The 27,800-nt window shown below is 39.9% G+C and overlaps 1 protein-coding gene across 2 annotated transcripts; it reads right to left on the bottom strand.

Annotated features, from left to right (window-relative positions):
- Nucleotides 1-858: 858 nt before the first annotated feature.
- On the bottom strand, nt 859-25,857 carry LOC128892786 (tubulin-specific chaperone cofactor E-like protein). 2 transcript variants are annotated; one of them, XM_054153333.1, is made up of 7 exons: nt 25,632-25,857; nt 8,164-9,002; nt 7,426-7,603; nt 6,332-6,501; nt 5,911-6,019; nt 4,897-5,001; nt 859-4,279 (listed from the first exon to the last, which is right to left on the bottom strand). In XM_054153333.1, exons 2-7 carry the CDS (start codon nt 8,988-8,990, stop codon nt 4,127-4,129), a joined length of 1,542 nt encoding a protein of 513 aa, XP_054009308.1. In that variant the 5' UTR covers nt 8,991-9,002; nt 25,632-25,857; the 3' UTR covers nt 859-4,126. The 2 variants fall into 2 exon arrangements, with proteins under 2 accessions (XP_054009308.1, XP_054009307.1); XM_054153332.1 differs by lacking the exon at nt 25,632-25,857 and adding an exon at nt 20,410-20,545.
- Between the last annotated feature and the right edge of the window lie 1,943 nt (nt 25,858-27,800).

The raw sequence follows: 27,800 nt of genomic DNA, 5'->3' as shown, positions 1-27,800 counted from the left end.
TGGTACTATTAATAGTTCTCCATCACTATTGGTAGCTCAACTGAATAATATGCTTCTTATTTTCCTCGCGAATGTACATATAAATTAATCATGCACGTATAAAAATCTCAGACTTAAAATTTTTTTTAAATATCTGTCAGACGCAGTTAGCTATTTCTAACCTAACCTCGATCATGATCTCGAGTGTGCAGCACATTCAAAGCATTTATTCTTTAAGATTTTCAAGATCTTACAAAATTTTGCAAAGCTTTCAGACGTGAGAGACCAAACGCTTGAAATTTCTTTTGTTTCCTTGGATCAGTTGTAAAGTTCCATCATTAGTGATTCTTTGAACGGTGATAAGACCTGAGGAACCTGTAAGATGCATTTAAGACACAGAGGATAGGTGATATGATTTAACTTCATGGGTAACAATTATGTTTCAAGAAAAACGAAACGATGAATAGAGAATAATCATGATCCAATGTTGCTCGAAAATTGTTTCTTTTATGTCGATTGTCGTTTTATTGGCGATGGGTCGAGCGTCTATTGGAGTATATCGTTTCCATTCTCTACGACACTATGCAATCGGCACAGCGTCGCCCTCAGGGTTGTCGCGACGCTAAGCGATCGATGCACTCGCGGCAGAGTTGTGCAAAATTCTTTCTTCGTCGACTGGTTGAATGAGTCTTCTACTAGTTTATCACAGTATCATTCTTCGTTTCTATATTTCAGAGTAAACTTATTCAAAATTATACATGTATACGCATTTTATCGGTAAATTTGTATCTGAAATATGTTGATTTAATTCAAATTTAAAATTTAAATCTATTAAAGAGAAATTGAATAGGAATTTAATTAATACTTATATTCAAATGCAAATCAAATTAATGTATAATTCAAATATGAAATAAATTAATAAAAATACAACATGGAGGTCAGCAAAGCTCTTGCGTGGTCGTGCTCAAACATTTCCTTCGTCTCGTACAAAGATTTTATTTCGTTAGTACGTACAGGTTTGCGCCAGCACAATAAAGGATTGTTATCATAGAAAATGAGAATAAATCAGAGTTCTTTTTCCGGGACTAGACACGTACAGGGCTCAGGAGAATCTCAGGGTTATGCTTTTCAATTTATTGGCAACCCTGAAATCCAACATTAACAATGTTCACGTTGCACAATCTCATCTTTGAGATCTCTCTTCAGTTCCATCGCGCACCTCACTCTTTCGCGAACATTAACGTTCCTCGCACTGGAATATCGATACTGTTCTTTGCTTTGGACAGTTTTTTTTTTCTTTTTTTTTTTTATAAAATTTTGCACCAGGCAATTTTCAACAAATACCAATTCTACCTCAACCCGGATAAGATTTTGTCGTGTAAACACAATTTCAAGAAGTAATTTAGGTACAATGGGTCCAAAAACAGTTGTCCTCCCTGCTAGTCGCATCGTCAGAACAGCCATTTCTGGATCTATCATGATAAAACATTAATTGGGAAAAGATGTTCCCCAAATAGTCCTTCAAGAAACGTTAACCTAATAAATCTAGCATAAAAACAAAATAACAATATACTTAACGTATATTCGAGACCAAAGATACAACGGGTGTATCATCTGCGAAGTTTCTCTCAAGAGGTCGTCACAGAAGTGCAAAAAATGGCGGCTACTGGAGAGAGTGTTAGAACATTTATTGCTCTCGAATATGTTAAAGATTTTATTCTAGAAAACTTCGAGATCCTTCTGAAAGAACTTCAGTCATATCTGGGTTAAATTCACCAAATATTCCAATGCTCAGAGTCCGGATACGGTCGACGCATTACCTGTGAAGAGTCGACAAAGTTGTCTCGCGCTCGCAAAACCTAAGTCTGTCGGAAGTACGCACGTTCATGGTATTTACAGGGCAGTGTTATAAGTATTCGAGTTACGTTAGTAAAAGACAGGCACTAAGTGACTCTTCAAGGTTTTACTTCCACGCACGCAGAATACAAGCCCCAAGTGTCTTCGTAAATCGCACAATAAACCTAGAAATAGTTGTCCTTCCTACCACTGGCACCGCTAGTTGTATGGAGAACAAGTATTTCTGGGCCTATCGTAGAACACGTTTAAGCAAGGCAAAAGATATTCCCAGAAGACGATTAACGACTACATAAATTCTTAGTCACTTGTGATCATTGTTGATTGAATTAATAGTCCAACTCTGGATGATTGAACACTGGCGTTTTTGCGCATTTTATAAACCTCAGACAAAAAAAAAAAGAAAACAATATAATATATGTTTCTGTATATACCACGTTGAAAGACGGTTGTAAATTTATCCCCTAAGAGTATAGAAACTTGGCAAAATATCGTGTTACTAAATAGTACTCGATTCGCTGTTATGGCGTGTCGATAACTTCGGAACCTTAAGTACTCAACGAAAATGCACGATTCGCGATTTTATACGGTCCTGAAAGCATACAAGTTCATCTCCCTTATGCTGGATAACAAATGTACAAAACATGACAAAACTTGCACCATTGATTATTCTTTTACTTTCTGTTCGCCTCTGCTATTCAATAAAAACACGTGTTCAGGTTTTACAAATTGGTTGAGCTAGTCCAGGATAAGGGCAGAACCTCCTCGTTTGCCAAATGTAACGGACAAATTTAGTGTATACGTGGGGGTGTCATAAAAGGTTCCAAATATTTAGTGGCTACTATTCTTCTCATAATTGAGAGGTTAGTAATTGTGCCCTTATTGGAAGGCCCTGTGTAAGTCCCATTTATGAGTTTTAATCCTGCCATCAACTGTACCAAATCTTCACCCTTTGAACTTATACCTTCATTCTAGGCAAAATGACCCCCTCTTTATTCCCCTAATTTGGCCATCTCTGATTTCCGTCATCTTTCCCGCGATGAAGACACACCGCGGAGGACTGATTTGGCACTGTTGGGAAGATCCACGAAAAAGTAAGGAACTTTGCTGATCAGTATACAGGAAAAGGGATAACTATTAAACACTCAATTTAATCTATCCTTCTTCACAGATCCAGTTAGCAAATCTTCTGATAACCCCACGCATACGTTTTGCCGTGTAAACGAAACAAAGCCGTATACCATGTATACTTTTATCAATGCCCAGCCACTTATCCACCTGTTCCGCGTCTTCTTAGATACAATTGGCTGCGGTCTACAAAAATAGTTCAATCTCTTCAGCAGCCTCGACGTTCTCTTCTTTTCTTTTCTCGTCTCGTCGAGCTCGTTGCATTGTCCTGAGTTAAAAGTCCCCCAACGAATCAAACTCAACTCTCACCGTTCCCTTCGTCAAGTTCTCTTTAGTATAATCAAACATCGATCAACAAACTGGAGTCAACATCTCACTATTCGGTATCCGCGTAACATAGGTGAGTCCCTCTCCGACCGAAAGTTCCGTTTCCATCTTGATTCACGCGTCGATTCGTTTCCAATCGAAATCAACTCGTCTGCTACGTTACGACCTACATGATTTTGATACTCGTCATCCAAAGGTTAACGATGATCGACACTCTACCGTTTCTCTTTTTCTGTACAATAATTAACGTTATAACGTCCGTGTTCTGAAGCAACAGGCCACGTCTACTACTTGGAAAACAATTTGTAGCTAGAGCTACTAGTTCAACTAAGTACTTCGCGGTTTCCCCGCTAGGATGTGGACTCTAGTCTACGCTAACGTTTGGCGCGGATCTTCGACGAACTTCGAAGAGTTCGCGTGTTCTCTGGCTATCGTATCGACTCAAGTTTCTAGCGTGAAAACGTTATGATACAGAATACATAGGAGAACGTCTCGTTCAAGATATGTACTGTGTTCGAATTCTACGTAAATCCAAACTCAGCTTCATCGCACGCTCGTTTACCGCGCGATACCGTGTCCTTTCTCTCGGTTCGTAACGCGAGTCGCACGTCTCTTAACCCTGAAGAATCGATGATAAATATATATATATATATTATATATATAATCGCTAAAACAATTTTCACTCGGCACATGTATTTATGTATGTATGTAAAAAAATCCCGAGTCTCTCCGTTGGCGATCAACGATCTTGGTCGTGGATCCGTTAATGAAGATCAGATCCCGACAATTGTCATCAGGTGTGCTTAGCGTCGTCCGACGACTCGCTGGCAAACCTTCTTCAGGAACGTATGGAAGACGTGGTCGAAGACGCCGACGCGCACCGGTTCAACTTACTATCGATAATGATTTCGTCTCCATTTCGAATATTGTACCGATAGAGCTGTTTGTTCGGATACAACATCTCTTCTGGCCCATACTGCGCCTTCATTTCCTAAAATCATTAATCGTATGGTCAATGCGTTGAAAAAATGTGGGCAACTCGACGGCCGCACTGGCAATCTTCAGCTCGTTTGGACAGCTAGGTTGATGACATGAGGGAGATTTGGAGACCATCTTAAATTTTAAAAATAGAATGATAATTTTTGCATGACAGAATTGAATACAACAATCAAAAGAGAAAATAGTAAAATTTTGTTCATGCTGTCCGATTCTACCTGAAATGAAGGATGAAGGAAAAGATGAAGGAAATCTTGATATCTTTTTTTTTAGTATCACTCACTGCTTAATAAATTACTTGTTCAAACTGCTACCATCTGTAGACACCCTAATATACCTTATATAAAAGAAAAAGGTAATCAAAATTTTATTACGAACACGTTAATTTTGACAGCTAATGTGTTACGAAATAATTTACCTCTGATCGTTAATGTGCTTAATGTATTTCAGAAATTTTGCAGGAAGTGCCGAGGATCGGAAAAAATGCGTGAAAGGTTGTTGGGATTTTATCTATATCCTGATTTCGTGCTTTTCGAGGGACTCGAGGAACCAGAAATTCTGAAAGCAAACACAAAAATACCCGATAAAGCGTAGCAATTTGAATTGGTTTACCTGATCGACGTAGAAGAGTCTCATCCTGTTGGCTGGGATCTTCACCATAGATTCCAGTTTGGTTTTCAGCTCAAAAACCGTCCTGTACACGTCCACGGACCGTACCTATAAGCGCCATCAATGTTTACAGTGTTTGGGGTCGCGCGGACGTAAATTATGCCCTCTAGATATAGGGCTTTGAGGGTGTTTGGAAAGGTTTCCCTTTAGTCAGGGCCAACTATCGGTTTCCGTGGGAGAATCGTAAATTTGAATTAATTAAAATCAATTTACTTTTCCGATTTACTTGGAAGCAAATTCTTCGGTTATAAGAGCAAAAAATACTGTAGCATCGATCAATCCCGTCTAGGAAATGCGGGGATCAATTCCTCGTGTAAAAAGAAATCAAAAGTTCCTTTACCACTATGCACTCGGAAACTTTGTTGCCAAGATACAAGCAGTAAAGTTTACTAATGCGACAGTGGAAGCCATTTGCATTTCAGTCGGCTGACTGCACGCGGACGCCTCTACACTCTTAAAAGTTTTATTACTTATATCTCGATACCGACGTCTCGAATTGCAATATGAAAAAGGATTGTTTTTATATTGATACGACATGCTGATCTCACATATACATTATTAATTTATGATAGAAATTAAATAAACTTGTATTAATTCAAGCTGAAGCATGGTTGAAAAATTGTTCCTTCCCTCTGTTTTAAAGTATCACTAACAAGTGGCAGTCACTGCTATATTATTTTTGGGGTATATTCAAACAATTTACTTCTTATATACAATGTGCACCACAACATGTGAGAACAAAAGTGAACCAAGTAATGACAATAATGTGAAGTTTTGAATTGTACACAAATAGTACATTAAAATTCATTACACTGATATCCACTAAGCCGCTGTTACTGAAAATTGACGGAACACAAAAAATGACTATAGCTTAAGAACAAGGACAGACAGAAGACACACCTGTCTTTGCGTGTTCCACGTGTCATGGTGCACCTGGTACGTGATTCGTGAACTTACTTCGACGAGATCTCCGTAAGTGAAGGTGACCTTGACCCTCTTCTCGGGCGTCAGGTCGACGTGTACCAGCGGATCCAGCTTTCCGTGAATAGCCACGAGCTCGGAGTACCTGAAATGATGGAATAGGGTCAAGTTAGGGTTCGTCTCGCTACCGTCGTCGCGACGGCACCGATGACCGTGAAACTAGAATAGCTTTATGGGTTTTACTGAAATAGACGTCAACCGACAACGAGAAACGCTGGGACCGCAATGGAAATGGAAACGAAACCACGATGGCCTGAATTCCATTAAAATACGAATATAGAAGAGCCGATTAGCATGCTCGATTGGGACATGCGAAAGCATTAAGAAAAATGGAGAAACAGGAAGAATTAGAAGGAGAGTTTGCATTAAGGTACGATCGAAAAGTGAGCGACGGAACCTTTCCGGTCTGTCCGCTTCCGGTTTGTCCATGTAGTATCTGATGAAGGCCCTCTCGGCGTCCTCGCGCTCCTGGGACGATATTACGCCCCCGCCATTCAATGTCTCGACGTTTGGAAGTCTGGCTATTAAGAGCTGTCGCCTCTCATGTTCAGTGTACTCTCGAGGACTCTGAAAAGGACCAACAGTTTTAAAACTGCCTCTTAATTTAGCTTGTTAATATCTTATATCGAGCATGACCGAGCAATACATATGCCCTCTATGAATCGCAGTGGCGCTAGTGTCGCGTTTCGCATAACTTCGAATTCTTTTGAATTATTTATAATTTTCATACATGACAAGTAGTCTTCCTTTTCTTCTTCCTTTGTTTTCACAAAATTATAGCAAAACATTTTGAAAGTATATTTATTTGTAATTCAAATTGACGACTAGTTGAAACGTAATAGGCGTCTAATTCAGTTTGAAGAGCTTGTTTTCGAAAGTTAGGCGTAGGAAACCGTTGAGACTGGTTGATTTCGTGCCAAGATTTTCCTTTAGAACAGCTAAAACGAACAGGTCCAGTGGCGCATACTAGATCAACCTGTCGTAACGGTTTCGCATCTCAACGGCGTTCCTTTTATTAGTTCCGTCAAACGTTCCCGTGAACTGTTCGTTTGAAATCTCTGCAAGCAACGTATTCGTTGCTCGGCCACACAATCGTCATTCCAGAAATAAAATATCCCTTCGGACCAGGTGGCGCACGGAATTTTTGGTTTTGAAGATAGATACATATTTGTACCTTTTTTCTCAGTATTCATTACTATAGAATTTCATAATAAAAGAATCAAATTTTGTTTACTTAGAAAATGAAAACTCAAAGAAAAAGATTAGCCCTAGAAAACTAACCAATCATTTCCCACTTCCCAGGAAAAATCACAATTTCATTTCACTGGATGGTATTGATCTTTCCCTCTATCAAGAGTCACTGACCCAGGCGAGCTTTAATGAAACTTTCTGACGGGTTAGCTTTCTGGGGTTCGTTGTAGGGTCGTTGAAGAAAACACAGGAACTTTAAAGAAACTTCATAAGAGAATCTCTCATAAAACGGTCTTTCACCTCGAAAAGAGGGCAACCCTGGATCCTCAGCGATTTGAGTACGGGGAACCTGGCCAGCCTCTCCACGTCGTCCCATGTTGACAACAGTGTGCCGTTAACGTTCAGGAACCTGAGCTTCCTGAAAGGATCGTGGGAGGATCTGACGCTCGTCCCGCTGGATTCCGATTCCGACTCGGACCTGTCGGTAATCACAAACTACATTTGCACTCTACAATCATAAAAGGTTAACGCATAATTTTCCCAGAGATAATCGTGCATGATTGCTTATTAATTATTAGTCTCGAGTATTGGGAATTTGTTGATTGAATGCGAATGTCCATGCAAATGTGCAGGATAGGTTAAAATCGCACAGATCCTATCGTTGTTGTCATTCACATTGCTATCATCGTCGTTTATATTACATACTACATCATCGTTATTATAATACAACGTTCTCGTCATCATTCGTAACTATATCATCGTCATCTGTACTGCATACTATATTGCCATCTCCATGTATCAATAAAATATACATGTATAAATACATTACATATTGTACTACGTTATGCATAACATATAATGTCTATTATTTTATTTATACCGTATACTCCCGTTATATTCCGCAAACGTTTCCCGCATATATGCATATTTTACGCGGACAAAAGACATCTACCGTATGTATATCTCACGTGCCGCACGAACAATCCCAGTCTACTCATCAACCATTAATCACGAATCGCGTATCCCCCAACTACCGACCTGTCATAGTTGACCTTGCCCTCGGCGTATATCCTGTTCCCCTTCTCGTCCACGTTTTCGTCAGCCTCCAAGTTGTTCATATTTTCATTGTCCTCGCTAAGGTTCTCCTGGTCCTTGCCGGGGCACGTGGTGGTCTCCTCGTCGTTGGAGTTCCTGTCGTCGACCAACGCGAGCGACCTGAGAGGACACTCGGCTAACACCAGACTCTCGAGATTAGGGAACACGTAGCCAAGCTTGGAGATCTCGTTCCACACCTCCACGGGATTCCCAGTGAAGTGAAGCTTCTTCACCGAGTCGTTCCCGTTCTCGGACTTCTGGTGCTCCAGATCGACCGTTCTGTACTCGTTCAAGGACAGATGGAGCTCCTCGAGGTTGCGTAGCAGCCTCACCAGACCCTGTACGGTCGACCAGGAGACCCGTGTGCCGTTCAGCACCAGGTTCCTCAGGTGGTCGTAGCTCCCGTGTCTGACATCGAGGACCTCGGCGAGGCAGTTGAAGCTCAGGTTGAGGAACTTGATCTTGGGCATGTGCTGCAGAATCTCGAACACCTCCGTCCACTGGGAGAGCTTATTCTGGGCCAGGTCGAGCTCCTCGACATTCTTGCATTTGTTTCGCAACTTCTCGGCGTCGTTTCCAGCCGACTCAATGTCGCAGTCTTGGAGCACCAGCAGGGCTGGGACAGTGTGACGTGGCGACTTCTTCGGGATGAATATGCTGACGGAGAGGGCGGCCTTCGGCGAGCTGGACTCCGTCTCCTCGTCCGTGAGGGAGCACTCGGTCGTTGAACTGCCGTACTTCAGCTCCAGCGCTTCCAGCAACGACGGCATGTTTACTGCATTCTGAAAGGAGATCGTCCAGTCAGAGGGATCGAGGTCCAGAGAGTCAACGAGGAAATAATATTAAATAAAGATTTTGCGTTCCAATTATTTATCGTCGATAGGAATTAATTTCATCTCTTGGAAAAGTTTCTCACCACTATTTCTCTAGAAATTTTATATTTACATTGGTCCGTTTTCATATCTAGGAGATGAAACCATCAAAGTTTATAAGAAGAGGTAGAAATATACATCTTTCCTTTCGAGTGATTCTTATGATACTAGATATACAGCTCTGTTTTTCAAGTAATATTAAATTTTGAACCCAAAACACCAACAAAATTGTTTCTGTGAATGGTACATCACAATCTTCACATAGATTCTAAATTACCCCCTTTACGCGCCCCTCTCGATAACCTGAAATTATCCAGATTAAATCGACATTGGTACGAAATTAAAGATTCTATTTAACTTTACAGAAAGAAAGCAAGAACCAAAGTACGCGATCGAGTCTTCGACGGTGAGAGACAAAGGGGTAACGTTGGCGAGCACAAGGTGCCCATCGACGCCAGAGAAGGAAAGATGGGGGCCATCCTCGAGGAAAAAACCGTCGAACCGGGCATCCTCGAGGAATACACGGTCTGACCATATCCGCTAAGGTCGCAGCATTGTCTTTTTGCGCGACGGAAAACCGGTATTGGTTCCCTGAGTCCGTCGTTGGAAAACTATTCAAGCCTCGCCCACGCGAACTTCTCGTGACTCGCTTAATTTCTTTTGTCAGCGGACGAATGCCCCTACGGTTCGTTCTCGTCGAGTTTAAATCGCGAAGAGTGAGAAAGGTGGTCCGGAATCAGTAGACAACCTGCGACGATATAGAGGTGTACGGTGACTCATGGAATGTTTGAGATTGTGAGAAGAGTGGAAGAACAGAATTGGAAGGAATTGAGAGGAGGATTGGGTTGAATGGTGTAGTCAGTCTTTGAGAGGACTATGGTCAGGGCAAATATTAGTCGAAACTGGACTGTCGTTGAGTATGATACAGATGGAAAGATTAAAGATCAGACTTGGGAAAAGATGAGGGTATTGGGTTGTCCGGAAAGTCCATGTCGATTTTTGGTAGGTGGTACAGGCCTGAATACATTGAAGTGGTTGAAAACAAATAATATGTATACATCCCTTAAAAAGTGAAAAGGTTGTGGAACAAAATGGCACCTATGTAATTCAATAAATATATATTAAAATTCAAACGTGTTTTTGAATTTTTCTTAGAAATCGGCGCGAACTTTCTGGACAACCTGATAGTATCGAGTTAGATGCTGGGAATTATTTGAATTGTTGAAGACTTTCTACGTGCTCCGATGGTACGAATGGACTTGTTCGTATAGTCATGTATTCGAATAGTATATCTGTAGTCAAGTGTTCGAATTGTATTGTTATAGTCAATTATCTGGATAGTATTCGTACAGTCAAACATTCGAATAGTACCAGAATTATATTCGATCGAACGTTCGAATCCAGACAAATTCGAGTAGTCCATGCCCCAGTTCTAATTCCAGCTACAACGGAAAACTGCGTTCGAAGCGTCTCGAGGACATCGCTACGCGCTAATACAGTTCTCGTTGGCGGAGCTGCGCACCGGAGAAAGTTAATTTCGCATGGCCATTGAACCGATATCGCGATTACGTAGGGGAAGCCAGGGAGTAATGCAACGGCTATCACGTGGATACCCTAACGTTCATCTCATCACGCTCGTGCAATTTTCTATGGGGATGAAACTGTTGCTCGTCCCCTTGACTATAGACTGATGTTTTTCCTCTTTTTTTTTTTTCAAACTATAGCTCGTTCTTCGAGCGTGATGTTTTTCCCAAAGAAACGATACAAAATTGCTCGCGAGTTAGAAAGCGCGAGACGCTGCCACATACAGGGTGTCTTGATAGAAACGTGCCACCTTGATTGTCAGCGGACTAGTGTTATGCTTTATATTGAGAAATATCTAATTATTAATTTGGCCCTATGGTACTTATATAAAAGAATTTAATAATTACGGTGAACGAAATATTTGCGTTTAGAACACTATTTAGATCAAATTAAATGTTAAGTCTGAAGTTGACTTCAGTTTCGCTGACAGTGAACAGGCAGTTTCTTAACTTTGAATCCGCCATGTTGTATCAGCCATTTTGAATTGTAGCAATTAATTTGGTTAAACTGTGCAATTTGTTCCTCAGTAGGTTAAGATAGCGAAGATATTAAGGTGGTCTGTTTTTAACGAGACATGCCTGTATATACTATCGAGGCGAACATGTGGCTCAAAGTTTCATGTAAACGGAAACGGCACGGGGTTGGCCCGTTTCCAACAGTCGTCGACGCGTTCTTCTTCGCGAAAAATGATGCAACGTTACACCCTCGTTGCTCGTCGCGATATTCCGTAATATGTACAAGTAGCTCGTTGCGCTTTTCTTTCCCTTTCTTTCCTCCTCTTTAGAATTTGTCAAGCAGAAACTACCGCATTCCATTCGTGCGGGTTTTAGTTTGTTAGGTGCTTTCATTAAATTTTCTATGACGCGGAGATACAGCGCCAAACAAAGATGGACAGCGGTGCACCCAGCGATCTAACAAGAAGGATGCATCTAAAAGCTCTATCAGAGAAAATAGAGAAAAAGTTTATTTCAACTTTTCCACGTAAAATTTAATTCTCGTCAAGATTCATTTAAAAGAATTTTTTCAATTTTCACAAATAACGAATTTATATATAAAAAATTGGAAAACTGCAAAAGGTAACTATCGTTATCTTTAAATAGATATTGTTCAAAATTTAAGCAGATCTTAATAAGAGAATCAGAAACTCAGATATAAAGCTTTATTGGAATCCATTCAATCGTCAAATATACAGGGTGTTCCAAAAATGTTGGAGGTCCTTGAAAAGGATGGTTCAGGGGGTGATTTGAAACAACTTTTTCCTTAGCGAAATTGTTGTCCGAGGCTTCGTTGAGGAGATATTAACGGAAAACACTGACCAATCAGAGCGCGCGTATACCGTTGGAGCGGCCGCGATAGCGATGGCTACGCGCTAGGTAGCCGCTCTCGTACGCGAACAAGTGACTCGACGTGCATCGAAGGATATTGACGCGGCCGCTCAGCGCGTAAGCCTTCGCTACCGCGGCCGCTCCAACGGTATCCGCACGCTCTGATTGGTCGGTCGTTTTTTATTAATATCTACTTAACGAAGCCCCATCCGACATTTTTGCAAAGGAAAAAGTTGTTTCAAATCACGTCCCGAACCACCCCTTTCAAGGACCTCCAACATTTTTGGGACAACCTGTATACTGTTTGCGCGCGAAAAGAATGAAACTGGTGAAGCACGTTAATTTGATCGCACATTTACCTTGTACGAGGTGATCTAAGAGGTTTATCGCGTTACTCGTAAACTCGATGCGAGAACTTCGTAACGGCCATCGCTATCCACGCGTTGGAATCGCGACAATAGGTCGACGGGATTAGTTACTGGATACAGGGTGGCGTAGAAACATGGGAGGTCCTTCGCAGATGATCACTTTCAGATCGAGGAGGGAGGAAAGGTTGTGGGATCAGGAACAACAAACGACTCGGAGACTGAAAACTAGAAATGGAATTTTTAGGATAAAGGACGGATGCGAGACAAAGTACTGCAAAAATGAATGACGTTTTAACGAATAAAAACAATATATAATAAATATTTCGTATTTGTAACGATCGCTACTGTTGTAAAATTGTTTAAGCCGCAATCGATAATTTAAAAAAGAAAATCGAATTTTTCGTTGAATTTTAATTGTTTCATTAATACTGATAATTCGACTTATTATTATCTTCATTTGGTTTCCAAAAATAAAACTCTGGGCAAATCGTTTAGTTAGGAACGATGTATTGTTGCTAGCTATATTAATACGAGTTATAAAAGTTATATTTTTGTATTATTCAAATGAGCAAGTATTTCTCGGAAAGATCTAAGTTGTCAATCACGAATAATAATGATGATGAAAACAACATTGGAAGAGCATTTGGATGGAAATATTGCGTTTCTAACTATAAGCAAACATGCAAAATAATTCTAATGGAATTGCACAACGAGTTTCGTTGCATCACGTGCCCCCCATGTTTGTTAACTGCTCTAACATCGGACGGAGTAACAATGCTAAACGCGGGCACGCTACTTTCTCCTCGAGCGGCGATTTTACGTAGAAAATATTGGCGAGCGCAAATCTAACTGTGCAAATTGAAACGGAGCTTCGAGCGGAAACCAGTTCATCGAGGAAACGATTAAAAGGAACACCGGTAATTTTAACTCGAATCGTGTTCGAGAAATTTATTTTATATATTCCAGGAGAAAAGTACTTCCTTAATAAAAGAAAAAGTTTCATTCTTTGTTTTGCTGAATATACTAAACGCAATAGCCAAATAATAATTTTTCTTTCGAATCTTCGAAACAATCTAACAAAAAAAAAAATTGAAATATTTATTTTCAGTTTAAAACGATATCAATTCATCTAAACATCATATTTCCTGGACATTTCCAAGGCTATACGATTTAAAAGAAAAAATAAAACGAACGAAGGTGGCGCTAGTGTCCTCTCCCGCATAACTTCCAAATATTTTATTGTACATTCTCAATAGTAACAAAGACTTGCCTGTTTGACCAACTACTACTTTGACATTTCAAAAATAATCTTATTTTCAGTTCTCACAGAAGTTTGATCAATAGAATTACTATGGCAAACTGTAATGTTATTGGTACTTGTGAAATGAGATTAGACATTTCGCGAATATTTATAATTTACCGTTATAACTAAGATGTGCTTAGTTGTAGTGCACTTCTAGTAGAGAAAAAAGTGGTTAACAGGTTAGAGTCGAGTAAGTGTGCGAGCTTGTACAGCTGACGATTCACCGAGTTCTAGTGGTTCAGCGACGTTAAGGGTGCGTTTACACTACAGCAACAAACCACGCGGAAGATACTAAAAGCGCTCGACATTTTTTTAGCGTACAAGAACGCGTGTCCCTATTCAGGCAGGCTGACAAATACACTTTTAAAAGAAATACATCTAGTTTCATTTAAGCCAGAAAACAAAGAAAATTTGCGGACGATTCTCAAAACAAATTTTTCAAGTTTAAAGATCTGTCCAATTTTTTTTCGCGAATTTGAAAGTGCACGCAGTGTAAACGCGCCGTAAGGGTGCAAATCCAACATTCTTCCCACTCGTGGCGACGAGAATCTAAATATACGTTGGTGTTGACTGTTACGAAATGTCAGACAGAGCCTGCCTCGTACTGGGTCAGTTGAGACGCAAGAGATTCGAACGATTGGTTTTAAATAAATCAAAACGTAATGAACAAACTACCTATCCGCGAAAATGTTCAACAGAATCTAAAAAATTGACGACTTTATTTCCCTCTTCCTTCTGTTATCATCAACAATGCTTGTATGAGTTACACAATTAATTTTGGGAAGACAAGTTATTGTTCGTAAATAAAGTACACGATACAAATATAAGCCTTTTTGCTTAATTACATTGTTACGAACAATATCACCTACCATTCAGAATTCATTGCATAACTCATACAGAAGAGAACTGTGCGTCAACGGTTGGAATGTTTACATATGAATAAATTATGCATCTTTACTTTTCTATAAATAGCTAACTTTTGTTTACCTTCAGAAGGCAATACTACTACTTATTTCAGAGTAGAAAATGATTGAATCGCAAAAATTTCGGTTCTCCCACTAGAGCATGTTTGCTTCGTTCTCCCGTGGCTCAAGGACTTAGAAAGTTATCGCGAGATATGAGGCAGAAAAGATTGGGCCATTCTCCAGAACCGTAGAAACATTTTCTACCATAATTTTCCCTATAATGATTTTCGTTCAGGCACGGCCCGGGGAATAACAAAAACCGATAAACGATACTTTCTAAACCGAGGCGTAAAAATAAAAAGCAAACGGAATCTTTCCAACGGTCGGTTTCCTGTTTCGAATGGCCGATGATTTGAGGATATTTGCTTCACTTGGGAGGCTACGCAGAAAATCAATGACGATCTATTCTTTCCCTGGTGGCGAGAACAGGCCACAGCCGGCAGAAGGAAATATCGACACAAGTCCAGTTGCCCTCGCGTATGCTGCGCAAATGCTCTCCCGTCTCGGAATATTACTCGCTTGCCCAAGGTTGCCGTTCGCTCTGCTCACGACCTGAGCATTATACACGTGCACAGATGCATCTGACATACGCACACGAACATACAATTCGTCGCACGTAGATCCGTCTCTAACCTATACTGATCGCGTTCAACGCGCATTAATGCCGAGACTTATTGTACAACTACGTATTAGGTCTAGAAATTAATTATGTCCCTGCATTCGTAAATTTAATAACTCTAAGAAGAAATATTTAGCCGCCATTTTATTAGATTAAAGTACAAATGAATTCGTAGTAATGGAACATGGATTGGTAAGTTTACTTTAGAAAGGCACAAAACTAACTTCGACGTCTAATATATTTCATTGCGTGCATTTTTGATAAAGAAATAGGTAAAAAGAAAACAAACATAAGAATTAATTGAAATCTATATAGTTGTTTCGGGACAATCCTATCAGTCGAAACGTAAACAAAAATAAGATATCCCGCTCTTGAGACCGACAATTAAGGGTGCGCAGAAGCCAGAGCCAAACTGCGAGTTGACTTCAGCGACAGTTGCGAAAAAAGTAGGAAACTCCGGGAGAAGGACAGAGAGGGCGATACAACAATTGCAGGAGAGACGGGGACAGGGCGATTAGGCTAGCATGATTTTTTTCGAAGATATTGAAGCAAAGAAGCAATATTTTCTAATAATTCTGGTTTTATATTCGTTTTATATATTCGTTACACTTTGGCGGATGCGACTCCAAGCGCTGATTTTGTAATTTCGGCTTTAAAACTTTATAAACGATAAAATGAAGATGGCAAACGTACATTTATTGTTTATAAAGTTTTAAGGCCGAAATTGGAAAATCAGGCCTTGTGGAGTCGCATCCGCCAAAGTGTAACGAATATATTAAAACCAGAATTATTAGAAAATATTGCTGTTTTGCTTCAATATCTTCGAAAAGAATCATGCTACCCTGTCCCCGTCTCTCCTGCAATTGTTGTATCGGCCTCTCTGTCCTTGTCCCGGAGTTTCCTACTTTTTCCGCAACTGTCGCTGAAGTCAACTCGCAGTTTGGCTCTGGCTCCTGCGTATCCTTAATCGTCATTCGGTTATTATAATATCGACAAGCCTACTTTTGTTAAATCAATCAATTTACGCGCAGTACGTATCCTTGGTTGACGAGTAATCAGTGCTCGAACGGAACACAATACACCGCGGCTGTTGAATGGTTTCGAGCAACCCAAGGCTGCTCCAAAGCTGTTAAACCGACCAGGAAACTAGAGAACGTAGCCGTCTCAGCGTCACTTTTACTTTTTCATAGGCCGAAAGAGTCGTTGAGAATTCTCGTATCGGCTGTTGATTGGCCTAACAATATCTCGCGAATTGCGTCAACAGGTTAGAGCTAGGTTATAGTACAGAACGATGCGAAAGTAGAGGACGCGATTGGCAATATTGGGAAACGTTGAGCGCACATGCGCTGTATTCTTTGTTCGTTTCTCGACTTTTAATAGCGTGTCTCGCGTCGATGCACGGCAATTATGTCGACGTGTGTGTGAAAACACCGTTCGCTGTATATACATATGTATAATTGTTATCAGTTATACTATATAACGCAGCACATTTAATCAGCCAAGCCTCTCCCTTTGGAATCGATGATTGCTTCGCTCGCGTGTCATGATGCAACATGTTCGCTGCTAAACTAATACTTGTGAAAATTTTTACGAGAGACTAATTTTGTTTCAATACAATTATTAACTACATAACCTAGCATTCCTGGCAGAATCTATATCTTTCTAACCAACAACTTTCGTCGAGAATGTCACACGGCGTGACACCTACACAACGTGGATAACGTAAACGTCTTTATTCCAATTTAATAATCACTTACTTATCACTCTTTAATGCGAATATTTATTTATTACTCTAATTTTTCTCACTTTCAAGGCGTACCTTCATTACGTTACTTTATTTATTCGGTGCAGCAATTTATATTTTTCTGTAAGGAAATTACACTAAACCTGGAGTATCATCAAAGGATATCATTCAAATTTTCTGTTCCACACTTCGCCCGTCGTTGCTCCTACTACAAGAAAAAATACACGCGCGACGATTTATTACTTCGTGAAATAATCAATGGAGAAAAAAATAGAATCCCTCGTTCATCTACCAGATATTTACTTAACACTTCTTAATAGACGGAACAGTTGGTGCTCCGGTGTTTCTAAACAATCGCGAGACAATAGACGTTGAAAGGGTCGTTTGTTTTCTAATAATTTATTTATACGGGTATTCTTGGCAAAACGAAATGCCCACGCTGCCACCGTAAACGTTACAGAAGCGTTATTCCAAGAGTCAAATCGTTTTCGTTTACATAATCCACGTCTTCCGTAAGCGTTCGCCCGACGTCAAAGAGGAACTCTTCTAAACAAAGATTTCCGATGAACGTGGTCGCGCAACGAGCGCCATGAAACTTTTACTTTTCCGCGCGAGTTTCAAAAATGAATTTCGCGCGAACGAACATTAACGTCGATAACGCAATGTCAAGGAGTTTATCTAATCTGTTCGATAACGCAACACAATGGATATAGCGATGAAAGTTTATATTTCCTTTAAAGGTCTAAATCTTGTGTGTTTTTATTATATTAGGTTGTCCCAAAAGTTTCTTTCGTTTTATTGATAAGTAATACATACACAATATTTTATGTCTAATGTTACATTATTGAATTGTGTACGATTCATTTTGCTCCATTACTGTTACAACATCAACATCTAAGAAATTAGATTGTCTATTTATATAAACACTAGCGCACAAAATAATTGAGCGTAAATTACGAAAGAAACTTTTGGGACAACCTAATACACAAATAAAAGTTTTCTTTATGAATAAATGGCAAGTTTACCCTAGAAAGACTGAATTAATTTCTACGCCTAACATTTGAATAGTAAACTATTCGATTTATTCGACCACAAGTGTAAGTTGTAAGAACCTGAATTATTCTTCCAAATTGATCATAATTCCTTGAAAGCCACGAAATTCCGATTCTAGACGGCATTTAATGTCGCGATAATTTCGCACTTCCTTATGTTCGAACGAACGTGTAAAGTACAATTCTTTTTCAATTGTGTTGACCTTGGGGTTCGTAGACAAGAAACGACGCAATTCTCACGATCCGAGGCTCTTTGTTCGAGCTTCGTTTATTATCCATTGTCGTTCACGTTTGATACCTCGCGAAATGCACTCCTAAATGTAACAAAGTACCAAGAAAATCCAACTTCTTGCTATCTGTCAACCTTTGTTCATTCGTATTGAATTCTATGTTAACATAAGTTTTTTCAATACCTACTTAACTTCTTAAGGGACGCATTTTAAACGGCTTTTTATGGACTAATCAAATACCGACAAACCAAAGCAATTTTTATTTGTGAATCAATTTCAACATACAAATATGCGGTCTTCTTCTAATATGGTACACACTTGTGTCAATATCCCTCAAAAGGTTAATTGAAAACTTTAATTTTCTCAATTATTAATCTGTATTACCTATTTCTCCTATTTTTTTGTAAGTGATTTCGTTCTGTTGTCCCGATAGAATGAGATTAAATAAAAAAATATATTCTATTCGTTTTTGTTGTGTTAGGCCTCGTGGGGATGCAATAGCGCCACTGTTTAAAGATTCGTTTGATTCATTTTTTAACTCTAAGGTCAAATAGTCCTACAAGGAGCTCGGGGTACCTCGGATTCAGCCAAACCCGTACCGTAGCTGTGACCAATTACAGCTACAGCCCCTGAGGGTTCTAAAGATTTGTTATTATTTTTCACAATTGCAAATCTACGATTAAACGACACCTATCGATGTGTGACTAATAACAATGTTATTTCTGCTGTCGATAAATCAGAGATTATCTTCTTCAGCGTAACCCGGAACTGGATTTCTGATTACCAGGATCCAAGCGCGAGATAAAGACTACAGGGTGTCCCAAAAATGTTTTAACACGTTGAAAGGGATGGTTCAGGGGGTGATTTGAAACAACTTTTGCCTTAGCGAAAATGTTGTCCGAGGCTCCGTTGAGGAGATATTAACGAAAAACACTGACCAATCAGAGCGCGAGTACGCCGATGGAGCGGCCGCGGTAGCCTATGAGCGCGGCCGCCTAACGCGTAGCCTACGCTCCACCGGGATACTCGCGCTCTGATTGGTCGGGGTTTTCGCTTAATATCTCCTCAACGAAGCATCCGAAAACATTTTCGCTAAGGAAAAAGTTGTTTCAAATCACCACCCGAACCACCCCTTTCAATGTATTACAACATTTTTGGGACACCCTGTATTGCGCTAGATAGCACTGCCTCGAATAAACAGAGACGCAACGAAACTACGACGCTACGAGCTGTCAAACTGCGTTGCCTACTTACTACTATAAAAGCCAAGGATGGTGAAAATCATCTCACCTAGATGCAAAGTATCCCTTGTGTAACAAAAATTGAACAATTTTTTATTCTCTATTCATTCCAAAAAAAAACTCCAACCTGAATTAAAAAATAAACATTTCACATTGAACGAATGGAGACTCACTCGAGTAGCTGGTCAGTCGAATAAACCACTTTCTCGAAATTTTATTCTATGTTTATTTCATTTTTATCACCGTCCATCGTTTGAACGTAATTCTGTCCTAACATCTAAAAACGTAGATTGTCGCGCACAGCTGATAGCGATTACGTAATGCTAGAACGCACATCGCTGTAGTAAACTGTCGTCAAAGCGAGCTACTGTGTACCATCGAGAAACTGCCAGCATTCTTTCAACGCTAGACAGCTTCGAATCACGACGCATTAACGTCCATCTGAATCATAGTTTTTACAGTCCATGGGAACTGCGTATCCGTACTTGTCTGCACTCGCGGATCCCGAAACGTTTACCAACGAAATTCGTTTTCGTATCGCGATGGTGAAGTTTTCAGTACGAGGTTTGATGACAGGACGGATAAGAAAGAAATGTTCCGCGTCTCGAGCCAGGCGGATCGATCGAGCACGAGTTCGGAAAGACCAAACACCGGGAACGGGAACAGAATTAAGACGCGGTATATGAGAATATAACGAAGGAATCGGGTCAAGGATCAACGATGTTGGTTGGGCCTGAACGACAGAGATAAACAGATTTCATCGACTGTCTTCCTCGCGAGGGAGACAGTCGATGAAAAACTGCTAGCAAATTTCCGGTAAACCTCGACCGTGAGCCATTATAGCACGCGTCTACGGAACAAGAGATTTTGCAAGGTGAGTACTCACTGTTTTCCCGGTCTTCTTTCTCGCTCTCTTCTCTGGATAGTTTTTCGAGAGTGTATCCCGTGATATGGGCGTACGAAGATGCTTAACGAAGATTATTCCTGGTTTAGATGCACTCGCGATTTATCGCCGCGATCATGAAACCGAGATCGGTCTGTCGGTTGGTCAGAGGGGGGTTAAGGAAGGAGTGGTGTCGCGTACGGACACGAACGTGCCGCTCGCCGTCCACCGTTGAACTGATTTCTGGCTCCTTTGTTTAGTAAACAGAAACAGCTGAGCCGCGCTACTGGATACGGCGGCGGTAGTGGCGGGAGCTTAGTGTCCTCTCTTCCCGCACAACGCCGACCGCACCGCGCAAGCACGCTTGTTGACAAGACGGTCACGTGGCCCTACCAGTTCGACCAATGGCCGCGTTTCGTCGGCCAGGGCTGTCTCAAGGTGCTATAATGCTAGAACAAATTTCCGAGATAACAGAGATTCCCATATTTCTGGCTAAAATCTCCAAGTTTTCTTTTTAAATAAACTCGTTGTTATTCTTCCTCCTTTCACATGATAATAGGCTGAGTAGAATTTCAAACACCTCAGTGGAACTCCATTCATGTGAACCCGATGGGGGACAAATTGAGCCACATGAACAGTAACTGTAACGAAGAATCAAGACACGCATATTTCTAGTTAGAAGTCTAGAAACTAGATTAATTTCTAAGAAAAACATAGTGTTCATTTTATACGGGAATTATTAAATCAAGATCGTTTGTTATAATATTTTGTGATTTTAGCAAAGAGATAATTAACACGATGTTTATATTGTTTGCAGTTACATTGAAGTACTGTGTTCCACGTTATCTATCGCTTATTATAGATAATTGTAGATGCATACAAATCTGTTCTTCGTTACTATAGTAATTTCATTTATGTAAGATACTTTTACTCGGTTTTGAAGGTTCCTGCATTAGGTTTATAACGTGTATTACGGATTATGTAATTTCCGTTTGACTGTTGCATATACAGTACATTCACTCGGCTTTTGGTCAGTTGGAAATGATCTGAATGATTATCCGGTACGTATGAAATATTAAAGAGACCATTCGTATCCTCTATCCCTAAGGAAAGGTACTTTAATCAATTAATTTCTCTTTCTGGGATAAATAAAAAAAAAAAAGAAAATTTGTATAACGTATGAACAAGCTATTCCTAATAAAAGTGTTTCGACGATGTTGATTACGCCAGTTCGTGGTGAACGTATTTTGCGTTATATTTTATATTGTCCGTTTTGATACATCTATTTTTCACAATTACGTAACCTTACTGTATTCTCGGCTAAATAATACAAATAGGACACGGTCGGAATTTCAGTGTCACGGGAAAAGAAATCGTTAAACGCGACAAAAGATTTCATAAATGCTTGTGAAATGCAAATCTTTAATTCGTCGATGGCATGCGTAATAAAAATTGTGTAACATGTAACATGATTGAGATATGCCGTTAGAAACGGTGTTTAGGCGTCAAATGGGTGTTAGGCGATATGCCTGATGGATGGCGCTGCACTACTGTAACCTGTTTTACCGTTACGTTTTGCTGAAATCTGTATACATATGCATTAGAAAGATTATGTAAAGAAAAAAAAGTAACTAGTAACATGTGATGCAAAGATAGTACAAATATTTAGTAAGATAGAAATTAAACCTTACTTTCGTTACATATACAGGGTGTCCCAAAAATGTTGTAACACCTTGAAAAGGGTAGTTCGGGAGGAAATTTGAAACAACTTTTTCCTTAGCGAAAATGTTGTCCGAGACCTCGTTGAGGAGATATTAACGGAAAACACTGACCAAATGAGAGCGCGCGGATACTGTTGGACGGACCGCGGTAGCGAAGGCTATATACTAAGCGGCCGCGCTCGTACGCGAACAAACGACTCGACGTGCATCGAAGGACATTGGACGCGGCCGCTTAGCTCGTAGCCTTCGCTACTACGGCCGCTCCAACGGTATCCGCGCGCTCTGATTGGTCAGTGTTTTCCGTTAAAATCTCCGCAACGAAGCCTCGGACAACAGTTTTCGCTAAGGAAAAAGTTGTTTCAAATCACCTCCCGAACCATCTTTTTCAAGGTGTTACAACACTTTTGGGACACTCTGTATGTATAGATTGAAGTCAGTGTATCTTGTAAAACATGAACTGTAAAAAAAGACCAGTGTTGCAGTTGAGTGTTTAACTAATCGATAATAAGATCTCCTCGTTAACCCAACTTCGACCCTTAAACAATTTTATATTATTTATTGATACATAGAATTTATCAATAATACCATTAGCTAAACAGTGTTACACTTGTTTCCGTCAATTTCCTCCAATGTTGTCATTTTCTCCATTTTCTCCATTCTCTCCATTTTGAGAAATTATAATATACATATATATCAGGAAATCAGTAATCGCCTCACCTAACCCTTAAAATCATGTTACTCCTCTCTCGTTTTGTCACTTTGTATACACCTCACCGATTATTATTAGATTACAATTACGGATCATACATACACGTATAATTACACCATACGACGTTACATACATGTCATTATGTATATTTATATATTTATATATGTATATATTTATATATTTATAAATTACAGATCGAAGATCAGAGGTACCTATATCTCGATATTCGAGTCTCAATATCCACGGTTATCCTCTTCTCGCTGTACTTCACGGCTCGATGACGTCATAAATGGGTTAAATAATTCGTTACGATTCAAATGAAAATATACGCTTCTACTCTTAGCGATTCACATACTTCTCCAGATCAAGATTCGTCTGCTACTAAACGTTAACCGAATATTTTTCACTAAATAGCATACCTAAACAACAACGGGGAAACTAAACCAGCCTGCCTATACAGTTTTAGCTAAGCCCTAACGGTGTCTCGTCGAATTTCTCTCTTCACTTTGTTCGTTGATAAAACAGGTCATTATCGCGGGTGGTAACGTCACTACAGTACACTACAGTACGATACAGAGTATTGGCGAATGAAGCCAAAGTGCACCTAATTCAAATTCATCCAATAAAGGTTGAATTTGGTTTATGAGCACTTTCAACTACCTTATTCGACTGTACCCTTTGGCCAGCTAACGCTCGAAATAAATAATATAAGTACAACGTTAAATATATGACTAGGGAACACTCTTCCTTTCAAAGGAAACTTTACGAAAAAATCTGGGTTCTTAGCATTGTGTACAAAATTTACCTTTGATCGATAAAAAGCTTGACGGACGAAATATCACTCGATCTGTCATGGCGCAAGGAAAGACGGTAACGCACATTCAAAGGGGTTTTCGTCCCTTCATTGCTCGATTCGTGCAATAACGGACGTTCTCTCTAACCTCTACAATTGTTGATCTTAGCACGACTCGTAAACGTATTTAACTCGTATTCGTATCTTCGCGTACTTTCATCGCCTGTACAGAACACGTGTTCGTTTTTTTCTCGTTCAGCAATAATGGTTAGAACAACAACGACACTACTAATTTCTCCTTGACACTTAATTGTTACAGGGGCTCGAGACAACAGGGTTATATCTATATTTCTACGCAGTTTAATATCTATACGCAGGTAAACGAATAAATTCGGAGGAAAATGAGGTTGACGTTTTCTAGGAGTGGAGGTCGTAATGATCAAAGCAAGATCTACCATATCGACGCGCAATTTAACATCGGTAACGTTATTTTCGGAAGTAACTTTCAGAAAGATTGATTTAAACTTGAACGTTCTAATGCCTCGAGACGTTGTAGGTCGACTTCTTTAACTTGGCATTAACGACAAGAGTAACCTCATGACATTTATGTTATGGACAATTATTGTTTCGAAATGAAGCGAAGCAATATCTCGATCATCAAGGGATTCATGCAATTGTACGACCTATTTCTGTCAAAATTATCTCACAATTACCTTTATTAATTTTGAAAAGGTAAAACGGACTTGTATAGTTATGAATCGAACTCGAATTACGACCTCCTGGCGCAGACGAAATATTTTCCACTACCCGCTATTCTTCCTCTGTCCGGTGCATTTGTTCGTTTACAGTTACACACTCGTTGGAGAAATGTTATCGCTAGGCATGTCGGTATCACACATAACCTATAAATTCGAATATCATCCCTAAGATATACCTATATATGCATCGTGTGTGTTTAATCGGATTTCTCTCCCTTTAGATACACAAACGTCGTTCCGGGATATCTCGCACGACGGTGCGATATTACGCGTAGTTGAGATCACGAGCTGGTAATTTCTTATCCAGAGATTTCCCTCCAGATCCGTTTAATGTATCAAACGTAAACAGAACCGTCGCGCTACCGAACGAAAAGCTTTGCGTTGTGTTGTTTCCAAAGAACAGCTACAGGTCGTAAGGACACGCGTCTCCAGACGTAATCTTGTTGACAAAAATTAAGTTACCTATCGTAACGGTTTACCTATCACCTTTTAAATAATATTCCTCGATAATGAATAGTTATACGAAGCTACTTAATATGACATTTTTATTTTCATAATTTATATTAATGGATCAAGATTTAAGTTTCGTTTTCTATACTTTTCTGCCCATTCATTTTTGAGTAACTACGATCACCATGACAAATATCACCGCGAGAACAATTTCGATTAAAATTTTGTTTCGATAACAATGCGAAATGAAATGAAATCCGAAATGTGTATTTATGATTTCCCTATAACTCCTGCTATTTTTTTCTAATCTAATCGAAACTTTGTTCAATTATTCTTTATGTTCCAATGGAAAGCATAAACTATGTACTTAATTTCCGGATATGGGATAAAAATCTAATAAACGGAGGACGATATATTCAATTGTCACTTTAGGGACTAAACTACCTAGACATGGTCCTGGCTTGTCACAAACGGATGGGTATTGTCTGTCCACGATTCGATGCATCGTTCGACGAAACATAAGGATTCGCACCGACACGGATCAGAGTGACAATCTAATAAATATCTACTAGTTTTTGGCATACCGGTCGACATTTCTAAACGTCGCGATTCGACCACGATTATTAGTAGTTAACCTAACTTAAACATATCGAAACGTACGACCCGGTGAACTGGCACCTGACGGTTCGGTACTTTCATCTTACACGCTAAGGACTAGAATAGACTCTTATTACCGCTGATTGCAGGATGAGAAACGTTCAACGAAAAATTGAAAAATCTCAAAGGAAACTTACGGTGTCTAGGTCTTCGTTCTCCTTATGAAACTAATGGAACGACGTAGCTGGACGTAGCGTCGCGTCTTACTTAATACAAGTTCTAGTCGCATCGCTGTCATGTTGGATTGACCAGCGTCGATAAATCGATGGATTTGACTTCGCATAGATTAGACATGTCCACGGAGCAGCTCGTCTACTACGTACTAGACGCCTTTTTCGACTCTACAAGGGTGTTCCAAAAATGTTGTAAGGGGTGGTTCGGGAGGTGATTTGAAACAACTTTTTCCTTAGCGAAAATGTTGTCCGAGGCTTCGTTGAGGAGATATTAACGGAAAACACTGACCAATCAGAGCGCGAGTATGCCGATGGAGCGCCCGCGGTAGCGAATGAGCGCGGCCGCTTAATGCGTAGCCTCCGCTACCGCGGCCGCTCCAACGGTGTACGCGCGCTCTGATTGGTCGACGTTTTCTGTTAATATCTCCTTAACGAAACCTCGGACAACATTTTCGGTAAGGAAAAAGTTGTTTCAAATCACTTCACGAACCACCCCTTTCAAGGTGTTACAACATTTTTGGGACACCCGGTAGATATTTACTTAGAATGCGCGCTCCATGATGGGACAGACGACACACTCTATTTAACGGCCCGCTCTATACTGATGTCTCCCTCCTACTCGACGACGGCGTGTGGTGAGTTCCTCCCCCCAGGCGGGGAGAGGTTCTTCTCCCTTCACGTATCGTAGCCATATTGCCATATACATAAATATTATGGATAAAATAGCTATCGCAGCTGAAAAGAGAAAGAAAACCGCGATACCCCACCTGCCTCTGTTTACCAGCGTATTGTTATATCATTTATATGTTAATCATAAATAGTTATCGTTTATACTTTTAATAATTACATATATATTTTACATTCACATTAATAAAAACACAGAGATGGATAGGGTGCCGTGGTTTTTATCTCTTTCTAACAGTGAAACATTTCTACTATAGACCTATGTCTCCTCTGCTCTATCTCTGTTATTTCTGTGACCGTAGGTAATGAGAGGAGTCCCGTGGACATGCTTGGCATTAGACTATTCTCGACAAAGAAAACTCGAAACGGAAACTTACGGCCTACAACTTGGATACATCGATTTGAAATATGTCAAACCTCTTCTCGCATCTAATAATACGCGTAGAAACACGAAATATAGTTAAAAACTAGATGACAATCTCTCACGCTTCCACCAATATCATACACACATCGATATACATACTCTTTGTTCCACGCGCAATTGTCGATACCTTTCTTTTATCATTATTATTATTATTATTACTATTATTATTATTGTTATTGTTATTATAATTTTTTTCTTCTTGTTATTACTTTTTTTTACGTGCCTAATAACCGACGATTAATCTCAATAAACTACCTCTAAGAACGACTGGATAACATTTGATATAGAACATCTGCAAGCTCAACCAATAAGATATGCGCGCATCGATATTTAGGATTATTGATGAGTTTCTCAACTACAAATATTGTCCTCTGATTATCGTGTCGTTGCGATATGTTCGTCCATTTAGAAAGAAACTGAAAGACGAAGTACAGTGGTGGCCGACTAGATGAAAGAAAACAGAAGCGGTGCTTTTCAATTGGACAGGGTTGGTACGAAGAACGTGTAATTGAAAATAGCTTAAATGCAGTCGTGTTGGGACTTTCTTTTTACGCGTTGAAAGTGTCCCATTTAACCGACCACTACCGTATTTTCGAAAATACCGAATATTTGCGATAAAATCTGATTAAAGTATAGCATAGCAAAGAAATCAAGAAAGGTGTAAAGAAAGCATTTCATTTACCTGATGTTTTAACGAATTATTCGTCCAAGTCGATATCCATCTTCGAAATGCGTAGCCTGCAAAGCCTTTCGTCGCGAGCGCGTATTACTTACTACTTAGCAAGCTAAACTGAACGTAAAATCAGTATTGTCCTCCCTTACAAGTTACTTGTTTCATACGTATATCTCGTTAATTCCTATACGTTAAGCCACGCTCGGAACTTCTGGAACACCCGGATGACGATCGTGATGTCTCTACCTATGCGCATCTTCCTCTCAAACGCTGGTTCCAAAAGTAAGGGCTTGGCTTGACGCGAACGCGCGGGTGGAGGCCAGAGCTGGACAGTGATTCCTTTGCGATTATT

The sequence above is a fragment of the Hylaeus anthracinus genome, unplaced genomic scaffold (genome assembly GCF_026225885.1).
Source record: "Hylaeus anthracinus isolate JK02 unplaced genomic scaffold, UHH_iyHylAnth1.0_haploid 17838, whole genome shotgun sequence".
NCBI lineage: Eukaryota > Metazoa > Arthropoda > Insecta > Hymenoptera > Colletidae > Hylaeus > Hylaeus anthracinus.
Note: the sequence above shows the minus strand (reverse complement) of the source record. Positions and strands in the feature narration are given on the sequence as shown.